General features: G+C 32.4%; 1 protein-coding gene across 1 annotated transcript in view; it reads left to right on the forward strand.

Moving 5' to 3' along the window:
• Window positions 1-11,378: 11,378 nt before the first annotated feature.
• LOC106461473 (partitioning defective 3 homolog) overlaps window positions 11,379-25,119 on the forward strand; it is an 88,649-nt gene continuing 74,908 nt past the window's right edge. Inside the window, exon 1 of the mRNA XM_013921297.2 lies at window positions 11,379-12,422. Within this exon, the coding sequence (XP_013776751.2) occupies window positions 12,303-12,422 (120 nt within the window). The 5' untranslated portion in view covers window positions 11,379-12,302. The remainder of the gene's footprint in view (window positions 12,423-25,119) is intronic.

The following is a 25,119-nucleotide window of genomic DNA, read 5'->3' on the forward strand; positions in this document are numbered from 1 at the left end:
ATATATATTCGAGTTTGAAAAAAACTGACCAATGACGATGTGTTGCGGAACAAGGTTTTCGTTGACTTCTTTCATGATCAACGTATTACTCGTTTTTTGTTTTTTCTCTGTTTTAGAAACAGTGGTTGGTGACATGGGCGTCCGCAGGAGGGGGCTCCCCCAACCCGATGAAATTTGAGAAGAAAATTTATTTAAATAATTTAATTTAAAATATATCAGAAAATAATACTATTTAAATGTAAATGATGATATTAGGTGTACATAAATAAGTCAGAATCAGTCAGAGTATCACATTCAAAGTTCAAGGCAATGGCCTGCGCTCTACGATGGCTGGCCTGTTCGCAGTTTGTGAGCTTGTCCCCACCTGGAATAAATTCTGCGGACGCCCTTAGTTGGTGTTTTATTACAAAACAAATATTGTACTCTTATTTACACAGTGGTTCTTCACATTCGGCGCACTCATCTTTCACTTCTAACCAGATATATATAAACAAACAAAGAAATGTCGTTACGAGTTACAAACATTGCAGCAAACATACACAACCCGTTAAAACATCTGAAATAGTAAATTCACTAATACAAAGCTCCAAGTAACAAGCTGAAATCTTAAACTAGCCTTGTGAACTATGATTCTACTACGCTTATTTAGTCTAAAACAGCCTCTAATCTGAATCAGGGTTGTAGATGAAATTTCTTCCGTCTCAACAAAAGATAAAGAAAGAGGGAAGAGAAAGAGTGAGGGAGAAAAAGCAAAGACTTTTTTTTTCTAAAGACTGGTTTGATTGTCGTTAAGCGCAAAGCTACACAACGGGCTAGCTGGGTTCCGTCCACCACGAGTATCGAAACCCCAATTTTAACGTCGTAGTTTCCTAAAGCATGCCGTATGTATATATGTACAATTTGTATCTTTGTAAACTGTATTTATATTGAGAAAAATAATGTATTTTTATAGTGTGGCCATCGAAAAAAAAATCAGAATTCATTTGCAAAGAAAGGGAAAATACCCAAAACAAATACTGAATAAAGTACTGAAAGTGGCAACGTTTTTATTTATATAATATCTTTGACACGGTAATATTTCCCAAAGAGGACGTAATCCAGGACCATTGAGAAAAATCTTTACAACAAATTTCTGCCCCCTCCCCCAGTGGCACAGCGGCATGTCTGCAGACTTACAACGCAAGAATCCGGGTTTTGATACCCGTTGTGGACAGAGTACAGATAGCCATTGTGTAGCTTTGTGCTTAATTACAAACAAACAAACACATTTCTAACTCTTTTTGATAACGATAAAGAACATGGCAATGCCTATGAATCAAACTTCTAACACATAATTACTAAAAAAATTCATGAATATTTACTTCACGAACGAAGACAAGACATTTTAACATTATCATAAAGACACAATTTACGCGACCATCATTTGGCATGCTTCTTCATAAAGAAGGATTAATTAGAACGTTCTCGAGTTTTCTTTTGGGGAATTACGTTTGGAGGCGCCCTGGGCAGAGACGTACAGTCGCAGATGAACATTATCAATTGAACAAAACCACTTTAACTCTAGAATTACGAATGTGGTTCATGTTCATTAGCGTTTTAAACGCAATTTTCTAAACTATTTTTGCAGCAAATTCCTTGTGGTCCATGAGTTTTTGGTTTAAAGAGTCCCCTGTAACACATGAATCAGATAAAAATGAAACAAAATTACCATCATTATTGCAGTTAATTCCGTTAATTACTACTGGAGTTCCTTGTGTACTTTATTTTGGTCTGTTCCTTACAACAAGTATAGTAACGGGCAAATACATAAAATTACTGAATATGATGGGATATGTAGATCCCCCTGGTGGTGAACGATATAAAAATAAATCGGCAATTTGAAAGTTCAACGTAGAGCATGTTTGTGTTCATAAGTGCACATTTTTATACAAACTAAGATAAAAAATATGATTTACAAATTTCAAACTTTTGAAAATAAAATTATGGCAACTTTTTATTTAAAATCGTTTACCGAAATATATCTATCGACTATATGATGATTTTTTTTATTTTGGAAAAAGCCTAAGATATATATAGTTCAGACCAATCAAAGGTCTTACCTTATTAAAATATATATTAATGTGAAACACTCTAACAATTGTTATATTAATCTGATATTGAATACTATTTGTAAAAAAAAAAAAAAAAAAGCTATTTGTAAGTCTTTAAGCTTATTTGGTTTGTTTGTTTGTAATCAAGCACAAAGGAACTTTCTAGAAATTTTGGGACTCGATTTGAGTAGTATAAAACGCGAATTAGGCTGTAGTGGTTTAATGATTTGTGAGCGTGTTACAGTAGATTATTTTATTATCGAGTTAACGAGTTTATTAGTCACTTAAATGATTAGCTCAGTTTATGAATATTGAGCTTGTGTTTCAAAGAAAAAATAGAGATACGAGAAGTACAATAAATACGAGAAAAAATGTAAGTGAAATTGAGTATTACTTTTAGCATTTACTGTGAACTTAACAAAGAATACTAATTAAGATAACCCAAAAAAATGTATTAAATAAACAAAATGTTTTGTTATCATTGAGTGGACCGAACTTTGCGTTATTATTTTTTCAACCAAATAGTTCAAAAGAATCCGCCCAAGAACAAAAACAGTAACAAAAATATCAACAGCGTCTTATGCACACCTGGGCTAAACGGCCAGTTAAGAGATTCAGGCATAGCCATACCCAATTTTGAACTACTGATCAGATAGAAAATAGACAACTATTAGCATCTACTGCCACAGTAGTTTTGTTTAAATCTTTGACGCAAATAATGAAGTTAACTGTCACTTATATAATGTACCCACAGTTGAAAGCACGGAAAGAATCCAGCGAATCACATCTCATTGTTCGTTTGGTTCGTTTTGAATTTCGTGCAAAGCTACATGAGAGTTATCTGCGCTAGTCGTTCCTAATTTAGTTGTAAAATACTAGAGGATAAGGCAGCTGGCAATCACCACTCACTGCCAATACTTGGGATACTCTTTTACCAACGAATAGTTGGATTGACCATCACATTTTGATAGGACGGGGATTCGAACCTGCGAGCCTCAGATTGCGAGTTGAACACCCAAACCATCTGGCCATGCCAGGTCAATCACATCATAAATTAGGAGTTTTCGATCCACAAACTGATACAGTAGCTCACACCCGGCCCTACACTTTAAGGATTTTCCAGGTTTTCTTTCATTTTAATAATACCTGTTTTTTGTCGATTGTTACAAACAGTGTTGGATTAAGAGTTTGCGGGGGCCTACGCCATTTTAAATTTTTAAGGGAGACAGAGAAAGGTCATGAGTAGGCATGACAAAAAGCCCAGATTTCTGTAAGAAAAATATTTTAATTACACTATAAAAGAAAACACATTACTATTAACTCTAGAAGTGAACATAACCATTCCAAAAATAATACTGCTTATGAACTGTGTACTAACATGGCATGTACCCCCAATTCCATCCCTGAATTCTGTTTATCCAATGATCTATTCGTCTATTCAAATTCAGTTATGTAGAAATTGACGAAGGCTTCATCCCGAAACCTTAGGTGCGGGGCTCTAGGCCATGGTCTAACTGGCCTATACTTTAATCCGGCCCTGGTTACAATACTTGCATATCAAGAAAGCAAATACATACCATGTTATCAATACATCATGTGCAAGAAGAAAAAAAGGAAATCTAGTTTTGAAATCTGTTACCGAATTCAAGCTTTTTTTTATAACAAACAAAACTTATTTGAATTTTCTACACTTGCAAATACTTGGGCACATGTTGAGATTTTCAAATACCAGCGCAACTAAATTTTGAAATTATTTAGAATTATTTCAATCGAATTATTCATAAAATGTTTCGACTATATTAAATATGTTTCTATGAATAAACGTGTATGCACTGATTAAATAATCAACATTCTACCATTTCGAGTTATAATAACCATTAGAAAATAGGCCTAAGATGGCGCTGTACATTATTTTAGACACCAAAGTAATTCTTATTTCCCCGAAAGGGGTCACCCGTTTTAACCACTCGCACCACTATAGACTATACAGTAGTCTGTCAGTCAGTCAGTAGACACTAAAATGACATCACATAAGGGGTGCTTAACGTTGCAATCTGTACTGTCGTGACGTCAGTAAACGTGCGCATGCCATGAATCACGAGAATAATTATGTACTCTGTAGGCTACAAAACAACATAACATATGAACTTCAAAAGCAAGAAATAAAAATATTTCTTACTCTTATTTTTGGTTTTATTTAACACTTTCGGGGATCCTGCGGAAGTACATCTAGTACACTAATAAATTTACTTACTTACACGGAATAGTTATTAGAAAGTTCCTTATATAGATATGACATAACAAGAGGGGATTTGTGTACTTGAGAATGGTTGCACCAGTGATCAAAACAAGATCTTCCTTACTATAAAAGTTATAACTTGTAATAAAATAATACTTAATCAGTAAGGAAACTCCAAACGAAAATATTAATTCTCTAAAAGTATATTATAAACAGATAATAAAAAGTATTAAGTACATATATATAGTGAATATTAATAACTTCCTCAATCCTTCACAGATAGGGAGTATTATAATTATTTTTTGATTATCCCCTAATCTCAACAATTTATTACAACCTGCGCCAAGTCTTGTCAACCATATATTAAAATTAGCAAATATAAAATCTTATTAAATGTCTTGTATGGTTATAAGAAAACTAGTTAATAATGAATGTACATACAGTATTTTATTATTTTACCATCAGGGTGCTAGCATTAAAGCAAGGCCGTAACTAGCTAACACTTTATACATGTATAATATTTCATCTCAAAGCCCTGAAATTGTATTTATTAGTGTAAAATATGATAACACCAACACACACTTAAGACTAATATATATATATATATATACCTTCTTATATGGAAGGGGGACTAAAACACACATTTTATGTTCTAGAATAAAAATATCTACTTCATTGAAATCGTTTAGAACGCTTCACAACGCTTCACAGATTACTAACAATTCATTTATTTTTTTTATTAATAGGTTAGTCTTCCCTCGTTTTTATTGAGTTCAATCGCCCCCCCCCCCAGTGGTACAGCGGTATGTCTGCGGACTTACAACGCTAGAAACCGGGTTTCGATACCCGTTGTGGGCAGAGCACAGATAGCCCATTGTGTAGCTTTGTGCTTAATTACAAACAAAACAAAGAGTTCAATCGAGTCGCCCCCTAGTGGCACAGCGGTATTTCTGTGGACTTACAACGCTAGAAACCGGGTTTCGATATCCGTTATGGGCAGAGCACGGATAGCCCACTGTGTAGCTTTGTGCTTAATAACAAACAAACAATCAATCAATCGACTCGTTGTTGGAGCAACATTAATCTACCTACGTGATCTGTTTGCGCCGAGAAAATCTTATTGCATCAGGAATCTGAAGTATGTATCTAAAGTGCTTGTAGTCACACACACACACACAAAAGAATCTCCAGCAATAAATTCATACTAATGTCATTACACGTATGAATGCTAAGGCGTGATAAATTGTTTACTGTCAAAAATGTTGTATAGAAAAAGATCACTATAATATTAGATTTTGCGGCTGTAAATAGGATTGACATCGTTACACTCAATGTTCCTTTCTTTGATAGTTAGATGATTATATAGAGACACTTGACGTTGTTTTGGTTGTTAGCTAAACGGCGACGATGGTTAAAGAAAGAAAACAAATTATTGGTTAATCAAAATAATTGTTCTTGTTTTTATAGCTGTTCGTATACAAATAAGGTGTTAGTAAAAAATAATCTATTATATACGGGGTCAATATGTATATTCTGGACAGCACTTTAAAAATGATCTCGAGTGTGAAAATGAGCATTCCTTTCAGTTTGTGTATCTTATTGTTTACTAGATCCCCCCCCCCCCACACACACACAAACACGTTTTTAGAGCATCTCATAAATTTGCATATGCAATATAGACTGATCATATGATGTGTCAAGTGACTGACTGCTACCTATAAACTGAAACATGTAGTTATTTCATAGATGACTTGCAAGACAATGACTAAGAGCAAGGATCACTTGTACTTCCATAGGGGCGCAGTAGCTGGCACCCTGTTTAGCACGAACGTCATTATCAGAAATAACTTTTTTACAATCTTTTGAGACACTGGTTGATAGGGTTTATCAACAGTAACAACTAAAATGAATACGTTTTCCAATAGGAAAAGTATGGTCATCAATTGCTGAGAGAAAAACAATGATTTAACAGATATGTAAGGTGTAAAAGTCTTTGGACTGCCCTAGTTGTCTGATTTCATCTGTAAGGTCAGGACTTTCTCTGACTATTTCATATAAATTACGTTACAAAAAACTTTCATGTGGTAACCATTAACCATATAAAATATAGATTATACCAGATGCAAATAAGAAAGGATGGTTTCAATGGTGTTTAGAGAACAAAACTGCGGACAATGAGTGTCTGAAAATGAGATATAGCCTGATGAATCACATTTCACTTTTTTCTGTACTGATGGTACAATAAAATTATTGAGAACAATGCATAAGACACTTGGCCATGATTTTCTTATGAAAATTTAAATTGTTGGAGAACAGATTATGTGTGGAACGTTCCTGTGGTAGGGATTTCGTCATTTGATTCTTTGAAAGGGATTAATATCGTTAAATCTGTACCTAAACGTTCTTGCCGATCATGTCCTCCCCAAAGTATTATATTTCTATACTAGTGGAAAGAGAATCTAACAAGATGATACTACAATCCATCACACTCGTATTATCTGAAACTGGTTTGGTGAGCATAATACTGACTTCAGCCTTCTTCCTTGGATAACTCAGTTACTGGATCCCTTTGTGATCGGAATTAACTTTAACTTGAAATTCACCATCGTAATTCTTTGCTGACATATATGAACTAGTTGGAAACTATACTTGTCAGTAAGTGAACTAGAATGCAACAAAACACCATCCAGCACCTTTATAACCCACTTTAAGGTTTCCCAGCTGTCAACGAATTCTATGGGATTTCGAGGACTAAGATGACATTTAAATGAGCTGTAAAAGCTAACAAATATAACTTTGTAAGACAAATGTAACAGTTAATGGGGTTGCATCGCTAATCAATCGGGAATTTCACTACATTAACCATGATTAATTGTAAATAGTGAACATGCCAGTAAAACTGAAAAACGTGCACTGTAGATGTAGGGGCGTATAGTAGTAAAGAGTAATGTGTACACGTTTACCTTAATTTCATTTAATTTCTAACTGCAATAGTAGCAGTAGTAGAAAGTACAGTACCCTTTCAAAAACGATATTATTTGTGTGTGTGTGTGGATGGGTATGGGGTGTAGAGAGGGAAGTGAACACTAAGTAGTCATAAAGTTTCAGCAAGAAGCAAGTTAGAAACCATCAACATGTAATTGAGTAATTGACATCGAGGAAGAGTTTATATTGGAAACATACTTCATGTAAAAACACAGTGAGTCAAACATTCTTAGTATATGACAGTTACACTATCAGAGGTTGAATTTCTAGTGACAACAAGGATGAAAACGTAAGTACAAATAACCAACCTAAAGTTCAAAATCTAGAAAGAAAGATTATACAAACCAAAGTTTGTTTTCGTGAATCAGTGAAGGATTGGGTCTAAAAATCGGCCCTGGCATTTTAATACACATCTGGCCTACATTGAGGTTGTGGCGCCTCTATTCATTACCACGGAAGCATGCAGAATTTGTAGAAATAAAGAACATCTATGAAATACACTGACCGAATTCGTTTTAAATGTTTGTTTGTAAGCACCAGTGTCTCTTCTATCTTGTACTTTATTGCTGCAAAGGCTTTAATTCTTACTTTAATAAACTGTTTATACAGATTTCGATTTTTTTGTGCTTAAAAACGCGACTTTTGGATTACAGAAGAATTACAGAGAGTGAACTAAAACCAAACTATTTTCTTGTACCGCAAATGTTTGCTCTAAAGAAAGTTACACATAGATCTACTTCGAATACAATTTACAATGAGATCATTTAGTTATTTCAATGTATTTATGTAAGTTCATTTATTTAGATTTGATTTACTAGTTGATGGTGTGGTATACCTCCGACTTGTTTAAAAGTAGTAAATGTGTGAATATAAACATTGCATTTAACTGATATATATATATGTAATGTGTCTGGGAAGATTCAGTTTTAACGTTTGATTTTAATCACAAAAAACGGATTTGTTTTTGTTGTTTTTTTGTCAGAGAATCTTATGTTTTTTATCGTGAAAAACTGGGATCTTTCATTATTACTGAAACAAATTAATAGGCCTTAAATAAGGCCTCTTCATTATTCAGATTAATAAGTTCAATAAATCAATCGTTTTATGGGTACACCTCTATTCTGACCGAACTGTAAGGCCACGTACATTCTTATAACCAGGAAGCCACACAAGTAAGAAAATATTGGTGAACTGCTTTACGAAATAAACAGAGTTCGTAGGAGTTCTCTCCTTTCCGCATCTCTGTCCAGATCAAGACTCATAAGAACGTATTTTTCTGTTGCCATTAGTACGAACGACTAACAGTTCTCCTGGGATGCACTGCTTCTCAGTTGGCTTCTGACAAACTTCAAGATGAAACTTCTCTCTCAATAAAAACGTCTAGGCCAGGCCAAACACATTATAGGCATCATTCAAAAAATTTATCGCCACAGAACCTGATAGCAACAAATAACACAGTTCTTACCTGTAGAGCACGACTTATCCACCAGTTCCATTTCTACCCTCGTCGCATACCTTACTATTGTCTTCCCTAGATGTTTATTTTGCCACGATGGCCATGTATTTTTCTGATGCTGATCTATTCAGCTTGTCCCAATGCAAAGTTAGACTGATTAATCATGTAGGAAATTTTCCACTGTGGGTCTCTCTCATCCCACTTGAACAAGCGTCTACTTAATTCTTCTAGAGGTTGTGTCTGAAACCCATAACCTCTTATATCAGAAAAGTCACTAAGGTCCAGACAAGCAAGGTCGACATAAAGTGACCCACTGGAGAAAAAATGGCGACGCATGTTCTCATTAATTGTGTCAATACTTATTTTGCGGACTTGAATCCTATAGGCTGTAATAGTATCCGATATTTGTTCATCATGAGAGGACTCGCCTGCCATGGTTTTCTTCTTCTTCCATGCCCTCCTTTCATGCAGAATGGCCTGTATTTCAAGTTCACAAATTCCAAGTTGTCGCAGCTTATCATTTGCTCACTCTACAAAATTATATACAGCTTTTTCAACGTCAAAATTACGTTAGAGAATGATTGAGATACCCATTTACATTAATTAAGAAAACTATTAATGAAGCTTGAAAATTTTGTATTGGTTTGATCAATCTAACTAAAATGAATGCTTTCCTCCACATTAATGGAGTTCAACTCTCAATTGGCTTAGCTGTGTGCCTGTGGACTATAATGTTAAAATTCAGGTTTCGATACCCCCTGGTGGGCACAGCACAGATAGCCTCTTGTGTAGCTTTTTATTTAACTATAAGTACACATAACCGGGGTTCAATCCTAAGCGCTTTTCTAAATGGATGAATAGAAAAGTTAAATGGTAAATACATGAAAAACGCCAAGCTTATAAGAATATGAAATGTATTAATAGAATGGAAATGCTTCTTTTCTTAGATTAAATTTTTCTTGAAGAAAACGTTTTTGGGAAAATGAAACATATTTTGAGAACAAAGCTCCAATTGTGGCGAAATTATCCTAAAAGTTTGAAGAAGCTTAGGGGTTTGAACAACTACCTTTCAAAAGTTATTTTACATTGGAAAAATATTCTATAATGGGGAAATTAGTAATGGAAAAAAAAAATTCAGAAGAGGTTAAGGAAAGACTGAAAAATATTATAGGCCTACTTTTATGAATTTAACTTTTTTTTTACTAGCAAATTATTTAAGTCTGTAAGAAATCATTTTGGAGAATACTTGGAAATAAATTATCATTTAAGCATATTTGGACTTTCTGGAAGTTTTTAATAAGATTTCCTCTCAGATATTAATTGGAAAATTTCACTCATAAAGGAGTGATGGAAAATTAAAAAAAAAAGAATATTAATATGATGATTTAAAAAAAATTAAAATGATAAGTATATTCTCATTTTTCGGATACAGGCACTTCTTGGGGTTTATTTTGTGTATCTTGTAGTTTGTCGTTTGTTAAGACATTTCTTAGAATTATAAGCACCTATAATTTTCCTGACGATATGGCATGAGCACTTAAATTAAAATATTCTAACCTTTGTTCGATACCTACGTGAATGTCAAGGGGTATATTCAGTGGCGTAACTATAAAAGAATCCTCATCCCCCACATAAAATGTATTTTGGCCCCCTTACATTTGTTCCTCTTGTTGGCAATTCTTAAGTTTGTCAGACTATTTTGGCCACCCTACGGCTCCCCACCACCCTAATTCTGGGGGCTGCGGGGACATATTTACGCCATTGAGTATATTTAATTTATGTTTGGTGTTTTGTTTGTTTTTTGTAGGTGGGTGGATTACTGTCCCAAGTGCACAGAATGGTTTTCCACGTTTTTTGCTTTTGTGGGTGAAAATTGGAGTGGATAATCGCAGTGTCTTCTGTCAGTTCGCTTTTGTAATGTTATTTCACTATCGGCCCCTGGTGACTCAGCGGTTAGCTTGAGAGCTTATAACACTAGTATTCATAGTTCGTTTCCTGCAATGGGTTGGCACAGAAAGCTCATTGTGTTTAACAACACACCAACATATCTTTTACTGTTTTTTCATTGCAAGCTAATTGCTATTTCGATAACGAGGAACCCACTTTGATGATGACAAAACCTTGTAGAAACGTTGTACATTTGCTGTTATGTCAAACTTATATTAAAGTTTTTCTTCATTACCCATTCAAGCCGTTTCCAAGTATTACTAATTGGTATTTGTTTGTTAAATGTCCTTGTTTGTTTTTTAATACCATGTTTTTAATATTTTGATTTTTGCTTTGCATAAGTATTTATTTCAATCAATCAATTACATTTTCGTAATTTTTTTTGCTAACTCCTGGTACTCATTTCAAATTTAAAAAATACAAACAAAAACACTACTTTTTCTTACTGCTGTATTTATGCGACGTCTATTGTGCCAGATTATTAACTGGTTCGTCGTCTGCTAGCCAATCAAGCGTCGTTTGAAACACCAATAGCCTGTTTCGTGAGGTCAGGCGCGTTTACTAGACGGCTAACCGTCCGTGTTAAGCGTGGTTTTATTTTATGTGTTATTTATTGTTCCATTACTGACAAAAAATATTTTCATTTATTACTATTTTTTATTTACCTGCCTTGGGAAACAAAAGGAAATTATTTTTAGTGTTACTGTAAATTTTTTGGTGTGAAAAAACATGATTTTGTGTGATAGACACTAAGAGGTTTTGATGTTCAAACAACAACCTTTGTCTGAAAACCAACGGGTAAGAGTGAAGATGGAAGGCCTGATGGCCGATGACGGCAACTCGTAAGGAAATCCCCGTTCCATGCCAGGTGTGCTAAGATTTAACGGTTATTTATTGGCTGTTATCAACCTGAAGGATTAAAATAGCATATCATTAATAGTAGAATCACTAACGTTACAAACAAGCTTGCTTAAGAAGCACAGCTCCTACTTGGATTTATTCTAAGGAAAGATTCAAAATAACTTCTCCAAGAAAATTAATATGAATTAAATGTTTTAAAGATCATGAAGAAAAAACGGAAGGAGCTTGGATTCGGACTTTCCTGTACCTGGAGAACGTAAGATACATATGACTGTGATTAAGAATTCTCAAGATTTCTTATTCTAGTATATAACTGACTTATCCAAAACCATCACTCAGGCTCCGGAATAGCTGAGAGTGAGAGATGTTGAAACGTGATGTGTAAAGCTATAAAGACGTGGATTGCTAGGTCCGAATTATCTTTTGATCATGGAAACTAAATGATGGTGCTAGCTAGAGTTTAGAAGTATTCTGCTATTTCTGTTTTGTTATGCATCATACAACAACAATCAGCATATAAAGCTTAGTAAAATATTTTAATAGGTGTTAGTACTAGTAGTAGTAATTAATTCTATATAACAGTTGTTCACTTGAACGAATTATCACATTAAGTTGTAATATAAAATAAAAGTATTTGTATTTTAAACGACTCAATATTTGGCTATGTAATGACAATAGTTGTTTTAGAACTACAAGGTTAGCTTGAAAGTTGAAGAAAAATAAAATGAAAGTGACTGTGAACTTTGGAGATGTTGGTGTCATAGTACCCTGTGGAGATGGAAATATTCTGGTAAGGGATCTTATGAAGCTTGCTATCACCAGATACAAAAAAGCATCAGCTAAGGTAAGTAATTTAAGTTAAAATATTTTTCTGTTGAATTCGAAATTTTTAAGAGTATGAAGTGGGCAAAGAAGGAATAGGTCATTCAGCCCATATCTCCCAAACTGGTAATACCAATTTGTGTTAAACATGAATATCTGAAACAAACTGGAATTGTATTTTTTTATTTATAAACTTGTACGTAAACTTAAAAGTTAAATATATATTTGATGTGTTTTGGTTAGCTTTTTCTTTTTACCACTATTCCTTAGGACGTCTTGATTGATTGATGTCACCTTGATTTTCAAAAAGCATTTAATAAGGTATCACAAGAAATTAGTAAGTAAGATAGATGCTTATGGGATTAGTAGAAAAGAGTGATTAGAAAATTGGTTTTTAATGTGGTAGGAAGCCAAGAGTGGCAGTAAACTGCAATCTTCTGACTAATAGAATCCACAGAGGCCTGTTTGAGACCTTTGTTTATTATTTGTGTTAATAATTTGGATGTTGATAGTCAAATCTGGAAAGAATGTAAGATTTAGATGTTATTTTTAATAAAACTGTCTGCTAATCATTTAGCTGTGGTGAAAAGAGCAATTAGTTCTTGTTTTGTTTGTAGAAATTTTAAATAAGGAAGCCAACATGGATTCACCAAAGGGAAATATTGAATTACTAATTTGTTACCTTTTTCCTAGGGTGTTACTTTTCATCTGAATGATGGATTGGTATACTTAAATTTTTAGAAAGCTTTCTATAAGGTGCTACACAAAAGTTAGCTAAAGAAAATTACACAAGGGTCAGGGAAACTAGTTAATTTATTTATGGAGTTCTTAGATGAGAGAAAGCAAAAGCTCATTATTGATTGTGATACATTGATAAATACAATCATACTGGACCCTACTTACTAGTGGAGTGCCTCAGGGGTCAATGCTTGGATTCTTGCTTTTTGTTATTTACATTAATGATACTGATAAAGGCATAATCAGTAAATTAAATATTTGCTGATAACATTAAGCTCTGAGATATTTCTAGTTGTATTGAGGATGTTGAAGTATGACTTGGATTGAGTGATATGTTGGACAAATATTTGGCAAGTCACCTTCATAGTAGGTGTGAAGTAATGCATTTGGGCTGTCGTTATTTAGATCACACACTTATGATTTAAAAGATAGAAACCTTTTCAGTTCTGTCACAGAAGAACAGAATCTTGGCTTAGTGATGGAAAAGTCACTGAAGATGTTGAAGTAGTGCCTATTGCTAGTAGTAAAGATGACATAATTTTATGGTGTTTTTATAGACTTATTGATTACAAGTAAAAAATGTAATTATCTCTATAAATAACTCGCTAGTTTGGTTTCACTTCAAAAACTGTATACAGCTTTGGTTTCATCTAAGAAAGGGAAAAGAGATTTCTTTTTTGGGAAATGGTTCAGAGGAGGATGCTAGTATGATCCCATGGATGGAAGGGTTGTTATACAGGGCTAGATGAGGATATCTAATTTTTTCTTAAGAAAAGAAGGGTATAGATTGATCTTAATGAAGTTTACAACATGATATCGAGGATTAATAAGATAAAGGCATCTATCTATATTCTGAAGATAATAGGATGATAGAAAGAAGTTTAAGATTTCTAAAAGATAAGATAGGTTTCAGTTAAGATATTTTTTATATTCTAATACGTTGATTGTTTTATGGAACAAGTTGCTATCAGCAGCAGTGGAGACAAGCACTTTACAGGAGTTTATGAGAGGGATCAAATATTTCTTGAGAAATTAAGGATTAGTTCAGATTTATACTAGACGGTGTATGTGAGAACAACCTTGAAGTTCAAAGTGATCCCTTGGTGTTTATATATTATATTTCTTTTTTTATATATACATAAAACTGGTGAAATCTCATTTGGAGTACTCTTTGTGGTTTTACTCCTATTTATTATAAGAATTACATCAATGTGTTGGAAAGATCAAACAAACTAGTAGAATGATTGTTGATTTAAATTATTTAAGCTGTGAGAAGAGCTTAAAGATTTGAATTTTTCTCTGTAGTAAAGAAGGACCAGTTAGTAATTGATTCATGTGCTCAAAATTGCTAGGGGTTTAGACTTCCCACGAGTTCTGCCAATGTTAGAAGTAGAAGGTTGAAAATATGTTTAAGCTTTAGTATCATAAATTCAGGCTTGTTCTTTGATAAAATTTTCAGTTAGAATTACAAATTTATGGAGGAATTTGTTTGATGTAGTATACATGTGGAATTAATTGGAATTGTTTTATTAAAGTATTGTTGGATAAGTGGATATGAAAATCTATGTTTAAATTGAATTGGAAATTAAATTAGAAGAAGCAGGTTTTATTATTTTATTTACAGTAGGTGGGCTGAGTGACCTGCCTCCTTTTTTTTTCTGTTTATATGGAACAATAAGAATTACCTTTTATATATTATGAAATAGCAAAAATTTTTATTTCCATTGTGGCTTTTACTTGCTTTAATTCTCTTGCATTTTCAGTAATAACACTGTATTTCATTTACAAGGAATACTTATTGATTTAAACTTAATTCTTGATCGGTAGTATACAATCCAGCCTTTGTGTTACTCAAGTTGCTTGAAATATTATTACATATAAGCTTTATATCTTTGTTTATGATACTTAAAGAATACCCAGAATCATGAAAAGGTAAAACAAAGCAATCTGACAACTTGAGAGCTTTTGAAAAGTGGGCCCTCCAGAAATGCTCAGGTGTTGGGTTTCTTTAAGCAGTTGGTGATTCTAGTACCCACCTATAGTAATATCACATGTTATTAAGATCTCAAGGATATTGTATAATATAATAATGGTTGCATTATGTCATGAGTATTACAGATAAAGTATAAGACAATAGCCTTTATGTAGTGTACTTGTAGTGTTTTGTTTGTAACATGTCACACAGAAAAAATGTTTACAAGGTTCATGTGTTTCTAAGTGTAAATATGGCATTTTGATGTAGAAAATAATTAAAACTAACAATAAGTATTTGTATGAAATGTGTAATTATACAGTCTTGTCTATTATAAACAGGAATTTGGAAGTTATTGTTAGTGTTTATCTAGGTAATTCAAAAGTATTTGAAAATTGCTTTTCAGTTGAAATAGTGACTAGTTTTATAAAGTTTTTTTTACAAGATTTTGATATTATTGGATCAACTGTTGTCAAACTGTGGGTCACAAGAGGCTCCATAGAGGGGTTGCAAAGGAGTTGAAAAGATGCAACAAATATCTATCTGAAGGTGTTTTTTTATTTTTGGAGATACAAATATATTCAGAAAAGAATTCGTCCTCTCAATGTTTTTGCTGTCTGGTTGTGCTAAAGGAATGCATCTTTCTTTTCTTTACTTTAGTTATTTCAGATTTTCATGTATACAGCCTTCTGTAATTTTGAGATAAGGCAGCTGGTCAATAACACTTACCTCTATCTCTTGGGCTACTATATATTTTTTTTTTTTTGCCAAATATTAACATTTGACTACCCCTGTTATAGTACACTCATGATATCAAAGTACAGAATAACTTTTTGAGACAAAAGGACACAGACTGTGAATTCTAGGATTCAATGTATGCCTGCTTTTATGATTTGTGATTTATTTGAAAGTTATGGAATCATTTAAAAATAAAATGTCTGTGTAGAACTACTGTTGTACTAGTGTTTTATTTATTTCTAACAGTACTTATTCTTTGTTATTCTGTATTTACCTGACATAAGGGGGGAGGTCTTGAATGTTCATCCTCACAAAAAGGGATTCCAGAGTGAAAAAGTTTGAGAAACCCTGTAATATATTTGGGTGATAATAAGAGATTTAGCAAATTTGCTTTGGTAACTAAAAGATTGATAAGTATACTGATGATGATTGAAAGTTGGCACAGTAGTGGGGAGTAGAATATTTTAAATAGTGTTTCTGAATAGACTTGCTCTTTATGTATACCAGTGATAATGAAATATGCTGATGATATGGAATACTTAATGAAGATATTAAGCACTGTTGTTTTAGATACCCTTCACAACTGTAAGGTTTTTGAAAAGTTAAATATTTAAAGCAATCATTTTGGAAGTATAAAATATGCATTGAGAAATCCATGTGGTGTGAAGTATTGCATTACATAAAAAGTAATAATAACAAACAAAATGACAGGTTCACTCTTAGAACAACCACTTAAATTAATGGTTTAGAGCCTAGTGTATTCTTTCATGTTCATATGCCTATTCTAGAAAAGTAAACTAACAGTGTGAAACATGTCATCATGCTAGCTCCAGAAGAGAAATAGCTTGTCTGAAAACATGTCTATATCTTGACTAACAAAACTTATATTTATTACTTTTAACCTTAACATTGTACCACTCAGACTTACTTATAAGTCTTCCACTATTCAAACCAAGTTAATATGCAGTAAACTGTGTATATTTTTGGGTAAATTAAAATTCTCTGTGAACCTTTACTCATAATTGCAAACTCAATTTATAATAAGTCTTAAACTCAAATGACAGGAAATAACTTATTAAAAAGTTCTAACTTTCTAGCCTTACATTCTAATTATCTTAAATGTTTAAACCTTAAATATGTTAACTTGTAGTTCTATGGTCGCTTCTGTTTAAGGCTATCTCGACATACCTAAATTAATATACTCTAATGTCATACTTATTTATATTGCTTTTCTTCACTCTTAAATTCTCTGGGCTACCTTCTTTCATCGTAGAGAAATACTATCGAAAAGTTTTCAAAAGTTGCCTGTTCTTTGTCCTTAATCAACACCAAAATATCATTTTCCTAATTTTCTATACAGCTCATTAAAACAAAAGGTGAATGTATCATCCTGACTGAATTTCACATTCTTTGTTGTAATCTAGATATTATTCTTGATGTAATCCACCACCAATTATTAGTTTATAACACTGGTTTCTAAGTGTACTTTATATATGACTAGTAATCTAGTTAATTAACCCAAGAAATGTTGTTGGATAATTTCACATAAATGTGTTGCTCAACATATGAAAATTAGAAATATCTGTGTAGAGCACCAACAATTATTTGTTAAATTAATTCACTTAAATGCTTTGTCCACAAATAAGTGTAAAACTTTATAAGTGCCTTCACAATTCAACTGATGTAAAGTAAGTTAAAATTACTGCATATAAACTAGACATTTTGTATTTTCTCTAATTAGGAGTTATATAAAAAAAAATAGAAATAATACAATAAATCAATCAACATTATGTAAAAGCTAAATTTTTGTATAAATGAAAGGTGGCAGTACAACATGCACTTTGAAAGGTTTGAAAGAAACTAAAAAATATAGACTTGCATGAAGTGTTTTAGATACTTGGACAAGTTGACTTTAGAAATTCTTTGATAAAGTTAGAAGTGAAAATTAATAAGAAATATTATTGGTGGTGATAAAATGTAAATTTTAAAACCTAGGTACCTTCTTGTTTTTGATCAACATTACTTCTTTCCTATGAATAGTGAACTTGTAGGGTAGTTTTTCTGATAACATGTATTGAAAGAACTTAATTTCAAGCTTACAGACTGATATTTTGTCCATTGGAGTCACCTTTCCATCAAACAACCCAGACTGAATGTTGTATTTCACATTCACATACCCATCCAACAAAATTGCATTTAAAGCATACCTCATATCAGGAATCACAAGTTTCTAACTCTTGAAAAAGAAGCAATTATGTTTGAGAAAAATTCTTAATGTGAGCAACCAAAATCTACACTTGGTACCACTAAAATTAAGATTGCTATTTCCAACTTTATCATTGCACCATTCAAAGAAGTCAATCCATAGGCTTATTATCAAACCTCTTAGCAATCTCAAGCACCTGAATCAAATCGCTTCTTCAGCATCCATGTCTTTAAGCATCTGCTCTGATCAAGCATTAATGTTCTCTTTGTAACAATAAGACTAATAATATTCAAAGTACCCTGCAGTTCCCCCAAAATCTTGCACACATTTGAAATATCTTTAAATTAATAAATTTAATTAAATTGCAACCTCTGTTAGCTCGTATCGCTACAATTGGAGAACCTCTTTAAGGTTTCTAACATTGTTAATGAATTGCAACTAAGTTTTTCACAACACTTAAGCAAGTCTTGCCATACTTTTAAACATCATATGCTTCTTAATTTTACTCATTTTACATGTTTTTCCCACACTCATTAAGACTATTCATTTCCTTCTGAAACAAAAAAAAACATTTTTCACACATCTTGGTACCATCAGTGAAGTAGGATGTACTACTACTACTGAACAAAACAAAGAAACTCCTGAGGAACTTTACAATCACATTCACTTAACTCAAAAATGTTTGTTACTAACCTCTATTTCTTATCATCAAGCTATTCTTCTATCATCCTTTTAAGTTTCAATTCCATAAGAATATAACTTACTAATTAACCATATGTATGGCTCCTAATTAGAAGCTTCCTGATAGATAGAATATATAATCTCTACTGAAGTGTTCTAATCAAAGAAAAAGCCTTATAAAAGCAGATAAATTAGTGTAGCATGAAAACCTCTTTCTAAAATAATGCCAATTATCATTTATAAATACCAGGTTTCAAGATAGCTTTCTATTAAGTGCGACTAGTTCCAAAACCTTACCTACGAGAGAAGACTGGTAGTATACCAGCAATTTTCAATTATTCTATTAACATTTTTTACTTTTGAAAATGGAGATCACATTAGTAATCTTCCAATAATTAGGTATATTTTTTATTTCACATTTAATGCTAAATGGAATAAGATAGGTGGATCTAATAAACAATGTAGGTTAATCTTGTCAAGAAGCATTAAAAAACAAAAATGCTTATTTATGGTAGAGAAAAATTTTTCATTGCCATTGCATATGCATTACTACAATGCTGATATTTAACATGCTACTCATGTTTTGACCGTCTATTGTTAGGCTAAAAAAAATCTTCACTTTGTTTGCAAGACCTTTCTGCTAGATTAAGTGTTTCGAGTTGGAAGTTTTCATGGTAGTTGTTATTTTGTACCTCAATTCTTCAATCTAACAGTGAATTTCATATTTTCAAAATCATCCACCTGAGAATAAGCTTGAAAGTTATTTTGATATATTCAGCATTAAATTATTAGAAAAGTCCAAAAAATTACTGAAAATCTTGAGTACTTTCAAAGTCTGTTTTTCATCAGGAGCAAAAAAAAGGGAATACCATTGTTTGATATTGAAGAGTAATGTGTTGGAGGAATAAATAGTGTCATGCCTTTGAGTTTAATAGCTAGTAATTTTGTAGGGTTTATAACAAGTTTTCACCCCAAAATATTTACTTACAATGTGAAACTTTGCTTCAAGAACTGCTTTTTTTTCTGGTAGCTAGCAGTCTTCCTAATAATGCTATAATCTAGAGAATATATTTTATCTTCCTCAGTTCTTATAGAAAAGAAATTAATCAATATTTTTTTAATATTTTGATGTGCTGAATAAGAGACTATTTAGAATATAGAAGACAGACTTTATTTTTATTTTCAATTCTCTCTCTCTTTTACTTCTTCAAGCAAAGACATGGAATTGACACTCATGTATTTGCTGAAGTTAAAATGTTTGGTTGGTTAGAAAACCTACCAGAGATTTGTTTTGTTACTGCAATATAAAGTTTAACACAGGTGAAAAAAATACTTGTGTTTGGGCCACTTAAAACATTCTGAGCAATGATTCATCTGTAGTATAGAACTTAAGTGACACAGTCTTTGTTGAACATGTGTTACATTGAAAAATAAAATCCAACTAAATTGTAGAAGAAACCTAATGTATCTAAATACACACATACAAGAATTAATTGAAACCATGTAAAATTTTAAAATAATAATATTATATAGATAGATAGATAGAGAGAGAGAGAGATTTTTCAAACATATTTATTCATTTGTATCTGTATGTTGGTAAAAACACAATTTTGGGCAGGATTATGTGTTAGCTGCCAAAGCTACATGTACTTCAGGTTGCAATAGTTGTTATTAACATTTGTGTCTGTATGTTGTTAAGTATATGATTTGGGTAGGTTGCAGTAGTTACTATTAACTTACAATCAGAACAAGCTACCTACTTATAGCAAAACTAACAATCAACCTGGTAATGGGTTTAGCTAATTGAATATACTTTTTTAATATTCTTACTTATAAAGATTTGAATGCATTGTTTAATCAGTTGAGTATTGTCACTGTGAATAATATTTTTTTCAACATAAAGCACATATTTTGATTTCTCGTTGTCTAAACATGTGCATTAGGTTTAAGCTGCTAAATTTAGTCCAGATTTCAAGAGCTATATCAAAACGTACATATTAGGTTTCAGTTGTCAAAACTAGTTCAGGTTTCAAGAATGTTGTATCAAAATATAATAGTAGGTTAAAGTTATCAAAACTAGTTCAGGTTTCAAGAATGTTGTATCAAAATATACTAGTAGGTTAAAGTTATCAAAACTAGTCCAGATTTCAAGGATGTGTCAAAATATAATAGTAGGTTAAAGTTATCAAAACTAGTACAGATTTCAAGGATGTTGTATCAAAATATAATATTAGGTTTAGGTTGTCAAAATTAGTCCAGATTTCAAGGATATTGTATCAAAATATAATATTGAATTTAAGCTGCCAAAACTAGTCCAGGTTTCAGGACCTTCCACATATCCACAAATATCACATTCAACAGTTTTTCTTTTGATGGAAGAAAAACAAGAAACAATTTCCTCTTTAAACAATACAATACATGATACTGCAAATTGTGTTGAAGAATGTATAATGTTCAATGTTAAAAAATATATGCATTAGTTGAAGTATTTATAGAGGAAATATTTTATCAGCACATACGTTTGACTTTGTTATTTAACTTTAGTTATAAAAGTTTAGCATGCAAGAGTCAAGACTCATGTTACAGTTTTATCTGTGTTTATTATGAAGCATCAGTCTATAACCAGGTATATAAAATGTGTTTAGTATTTGTCTACATCTGCACTATGACTTAGAATAATTGTTAGCTAATACCTGCTACTGCGTGTTTGATTTTCTTTCTTATTACTGCTAGTAGTTTCAGTGAAAAATAAAAAAGAATTCAAAGAGAAAAACCATTATGTCCTTTAAAGTTTAGAAGTCAGAAAATCAAATGATCTACATGTCAATTTGTAAGCCAATAAGATATTTTAATTTGTATGTAAAGTTACTGGAGAAGTATGCTTTTTCTTTACTGTGTGCAGTGTAAGGAAGAACATTTTAATAATATCCACATTAGGAAAATAAGGACAATATGCAATATCTTGGACAATTTTAGCTTGACCATTAAATTGGTTATGCTGGGCAGAGTACATTTTGCAGTTGTTACAACAATATGAAAATCTTGTATAGTTAATTTAAAAATTAATTTTTATGCTGAATATGCTAGTGTTTTTTTGGGAAGAGAGCAAAGTAAAGTGAACTATGTTACTGCTGGATTGTTGGATATATGTACATACTCTTTGATGAAGAGAAGTCTGACAGAAGGAATAAGACTTATAAACATTAACCCCTTTGTTAATTATAAATAACTGATAGTGTATTCTATAAAAGTGATAAATTATGTAAACATAAACTGGCATTGTAGTAAGTATACAATGCTGTGCTTATTATCAGATGAAAAAAATATCTTCATAAAATATATTTTGGCAGGGTAAAGTTTAAATATTATATTTTTTCTAGGCCATTAATTGTCCTATGATAGAACTCTGGATTTTGGAGCTAGTGAGTCAGGTTCTAACCCATGCAATACCATAAAATATTCCCATCACTCTTATTATGGGTAATAGGGAGGCGCTGATTGGCTGCCTTCCCTCTGGTCAGTAAGTTCAAAATTAGGAATGGTGTCAAGATAGTCTAAGTAGTTTTGCCTTAATTACAAAATACAGATACAAACAATTTTTTTTTACAACTCTTGTATTTCAATAGTAGGAAGCGTTTTTCAGAACTTATGTTAATACATTGTTTTTTTAGTATAACTCTCTTGAAGAATAAATAATATTAAATATTTTTAATTATAGACACTACAGTTTACTTCCAACATGTTACACGTGTTACGGTAAGAAGAATTTATTAGGAGATATCGCTGAAAAAATTACAAATATATTTGACAGCACGTGCCGTATTGTTAACATATGTTAGTGACTGGTATTTTACAGTTTTATAATATGCAACAGATCATGCATATACTGACAGTCAATTAAAACATTCGTGTAGAAATCAAAATGTTTATAAGATGAAACCATTCACCAAAAACCAAATAATCGCGAGAACCAATGAAAGCATTCATTGACAACTGTATAATTGCACGTTCAATATATATTTAAATTTCACTGTACTTTCAGAATCGTAGAAAAAAAGGTGGATATCACCCGAAGATATGAAAAACCCGCTGAATCACTGTATATCAAGCCTTCACTATATGTGTATGTTTTATGTCTGTATATACAAAAACATTAAACTATATATAATATGCTAGAACCATAAACGTAGTTCATTCTTTGAATCATCTACTATTAAAATCCTTGTGCCTGATTTATTAATGTAGAAAGGATATGACGGGGTTTAGTGGCTGGTGTTATCAAACTATGAATCCGTGGTTTCACGGTTCGCTTCCCGTTGCCGCAAAAACTCCGCGCACTTTGGTACTATTTTCGCGTTATTATACGAATAATGTTCAGTTCCCACTATTCGATCAAAGAAGAATAGCCAAACAGCCAGCGGCGCATGTTGTTAACTAACTGTCTTCCCTCTTGTGTTTCATTTCAAAAATTAGGGACGGCTATGCGCAGGTGGCCTTCTAGCTTTACCCAAAATTCTGAAACAAGCACGTGATTTCACAAAACATCGGGCCGTGCAAGTGATGTTAACACGAGAAACGTATAGTGTAAATGTGTACTAACAACAGTAAACCTTGCAACGTACGGAAAACTTTAAAAAAATCTGTTCCAACAGTGTATAACAGATAACCAACATGTTTCCGTGTTTTTATAAATTACGAAATTATTGATGATATTGGCCATATGTATACACACACACACACATCCGTGAACGTCACCTGGTACATTTATCAGATATCGCCATGAGAAATCCAGTACTTCGCTGTTGGTTGTTTCCATTATAACTCCCATATGTTTAATTACATTTTCAATGCTGCGTTGGCTGAATCGAAATTGTGTTATTATATAAAATTAAAAACGTCCTGTAGTATTTTTCCCATGCGTAACAACGTTTAATTAAGAAAGGACCACTTTATTTCTTCAGTAGTATGCAGCATAGGTTTGTTACATCACCCAGTCTGTTACTGATAGCGATTCTTGGCCTTTGTATTTGTACACGTACTGTTTAAAAATAATATGGAATATTTCCCGTTTACTAGGTAAATATGGCCACAGCTGTCAGCCAGTTCCAGTTACAAACATTGCAGAAATAAACCACATAGAAACCTCTACCTACTCTGTTTAAAATTAGTTTAGATTTAAGTAAATATAATAAAATAAGTTCAGTACTTTGAATTGCAAAGTCAAGGTCAATGATGCGAAATATAAATTGTCGCTTGGTGGTGCTGGATTCCTGTGTCGCATTACAACATAAATACATGCTGTAATCCTGTAGTTCTAGATCTGAGGGCTAGATATTTTGTTGCATCTGTAATAAGCCTGTCATAATGAACAAAATGTATAAAGATGTGTGCATATTAAGATATAAATGTGTAATATATATAATTCTGTGGCGTCGCGAATAATTTGATACTAGAACGACAGTTTTCACATATATACCCAAAGCAATTAACGCCTATTTGCATAAGAGGTTTAGCTTTAAAGCGGCGTTTAAAAAAAAATGGATGTATTCTTTGGAAAACATTTCCATTCGGTACAAACTTCCGGAGTTTGGGCATGGTGTAGACCTACTGTACTTTTTTTTTTTTTCAATATAGCCCCTTTTGCACATCTGTTACGAGTTTTATGCAGCTCCCACCCCACTAACGGATCCAGAAATGTCAACTTGTTAGTCCACCATAACACAACTGTGTGTCCTTGCTCTTCTCTCTCGTTACAGAGCCAGCGGGCGTCTGTCGCGACCCCACTTTTTACCGATTGTGTTGGCTCCTTCCAAACATTGAAATAGACTGAACGGTGCCAGACTTGAAGCCAAAGCTTGTTGTCTGATTATTTCTGTAACAAATTAAAACGCCTTCTCCCGACTTTAACATAATATAATTGCTTTATCATGGACGTAAAATGTTAATATGATTTTATTTAAAGTTTAGTTAGCTAAAGATACGTATAACTGTTATAATAAACAAGTATCATAAATAACACCAATTTATCAGTATTTACATTAGTACGATAAACAACACAGTCAGCCACGGTAACAAGGCTTGTAGTCGTATTTCACCATGAATCTTTTAGTGGTTTACTTTTTACTTTTTTATTATTTTAAATTACAAAATGGTCATGAAATTTAACAGATTGGATGTGAATAATTTTTGTTTCTTGGAGTAATAAAATATTTTCTTTCTGTAATTGAAGAACACAATATACAACGATTTCGAAATGGTGTATTTTAAGTGTTTTACACTCACAAAAAGAAACCTATCATTCTGTAGGTATTTGAAGAATCGTGGCGGAATGCTACAAGTTCTTCAAATACCTATAGAATGATAGGTTTCTTTTTGTGAGTGTAA

Source organism: Limulus polyphemus, unplaced genomic scaffold, assembly GCF_000517525.1.
Source record: "Limulus polyphemus unplaced genomic scaffold, Limulus_polyphemus-2.1.2 Scaffold967, whole genome shotgun sequence".
Classification (NCBI taxonomy): domain Eukaryota; kingdom Metazoa; phylum Arthropoda; class Merostomata; order Xiphosura; family Limulidae; genus Limulus; species Limulus polyphemus.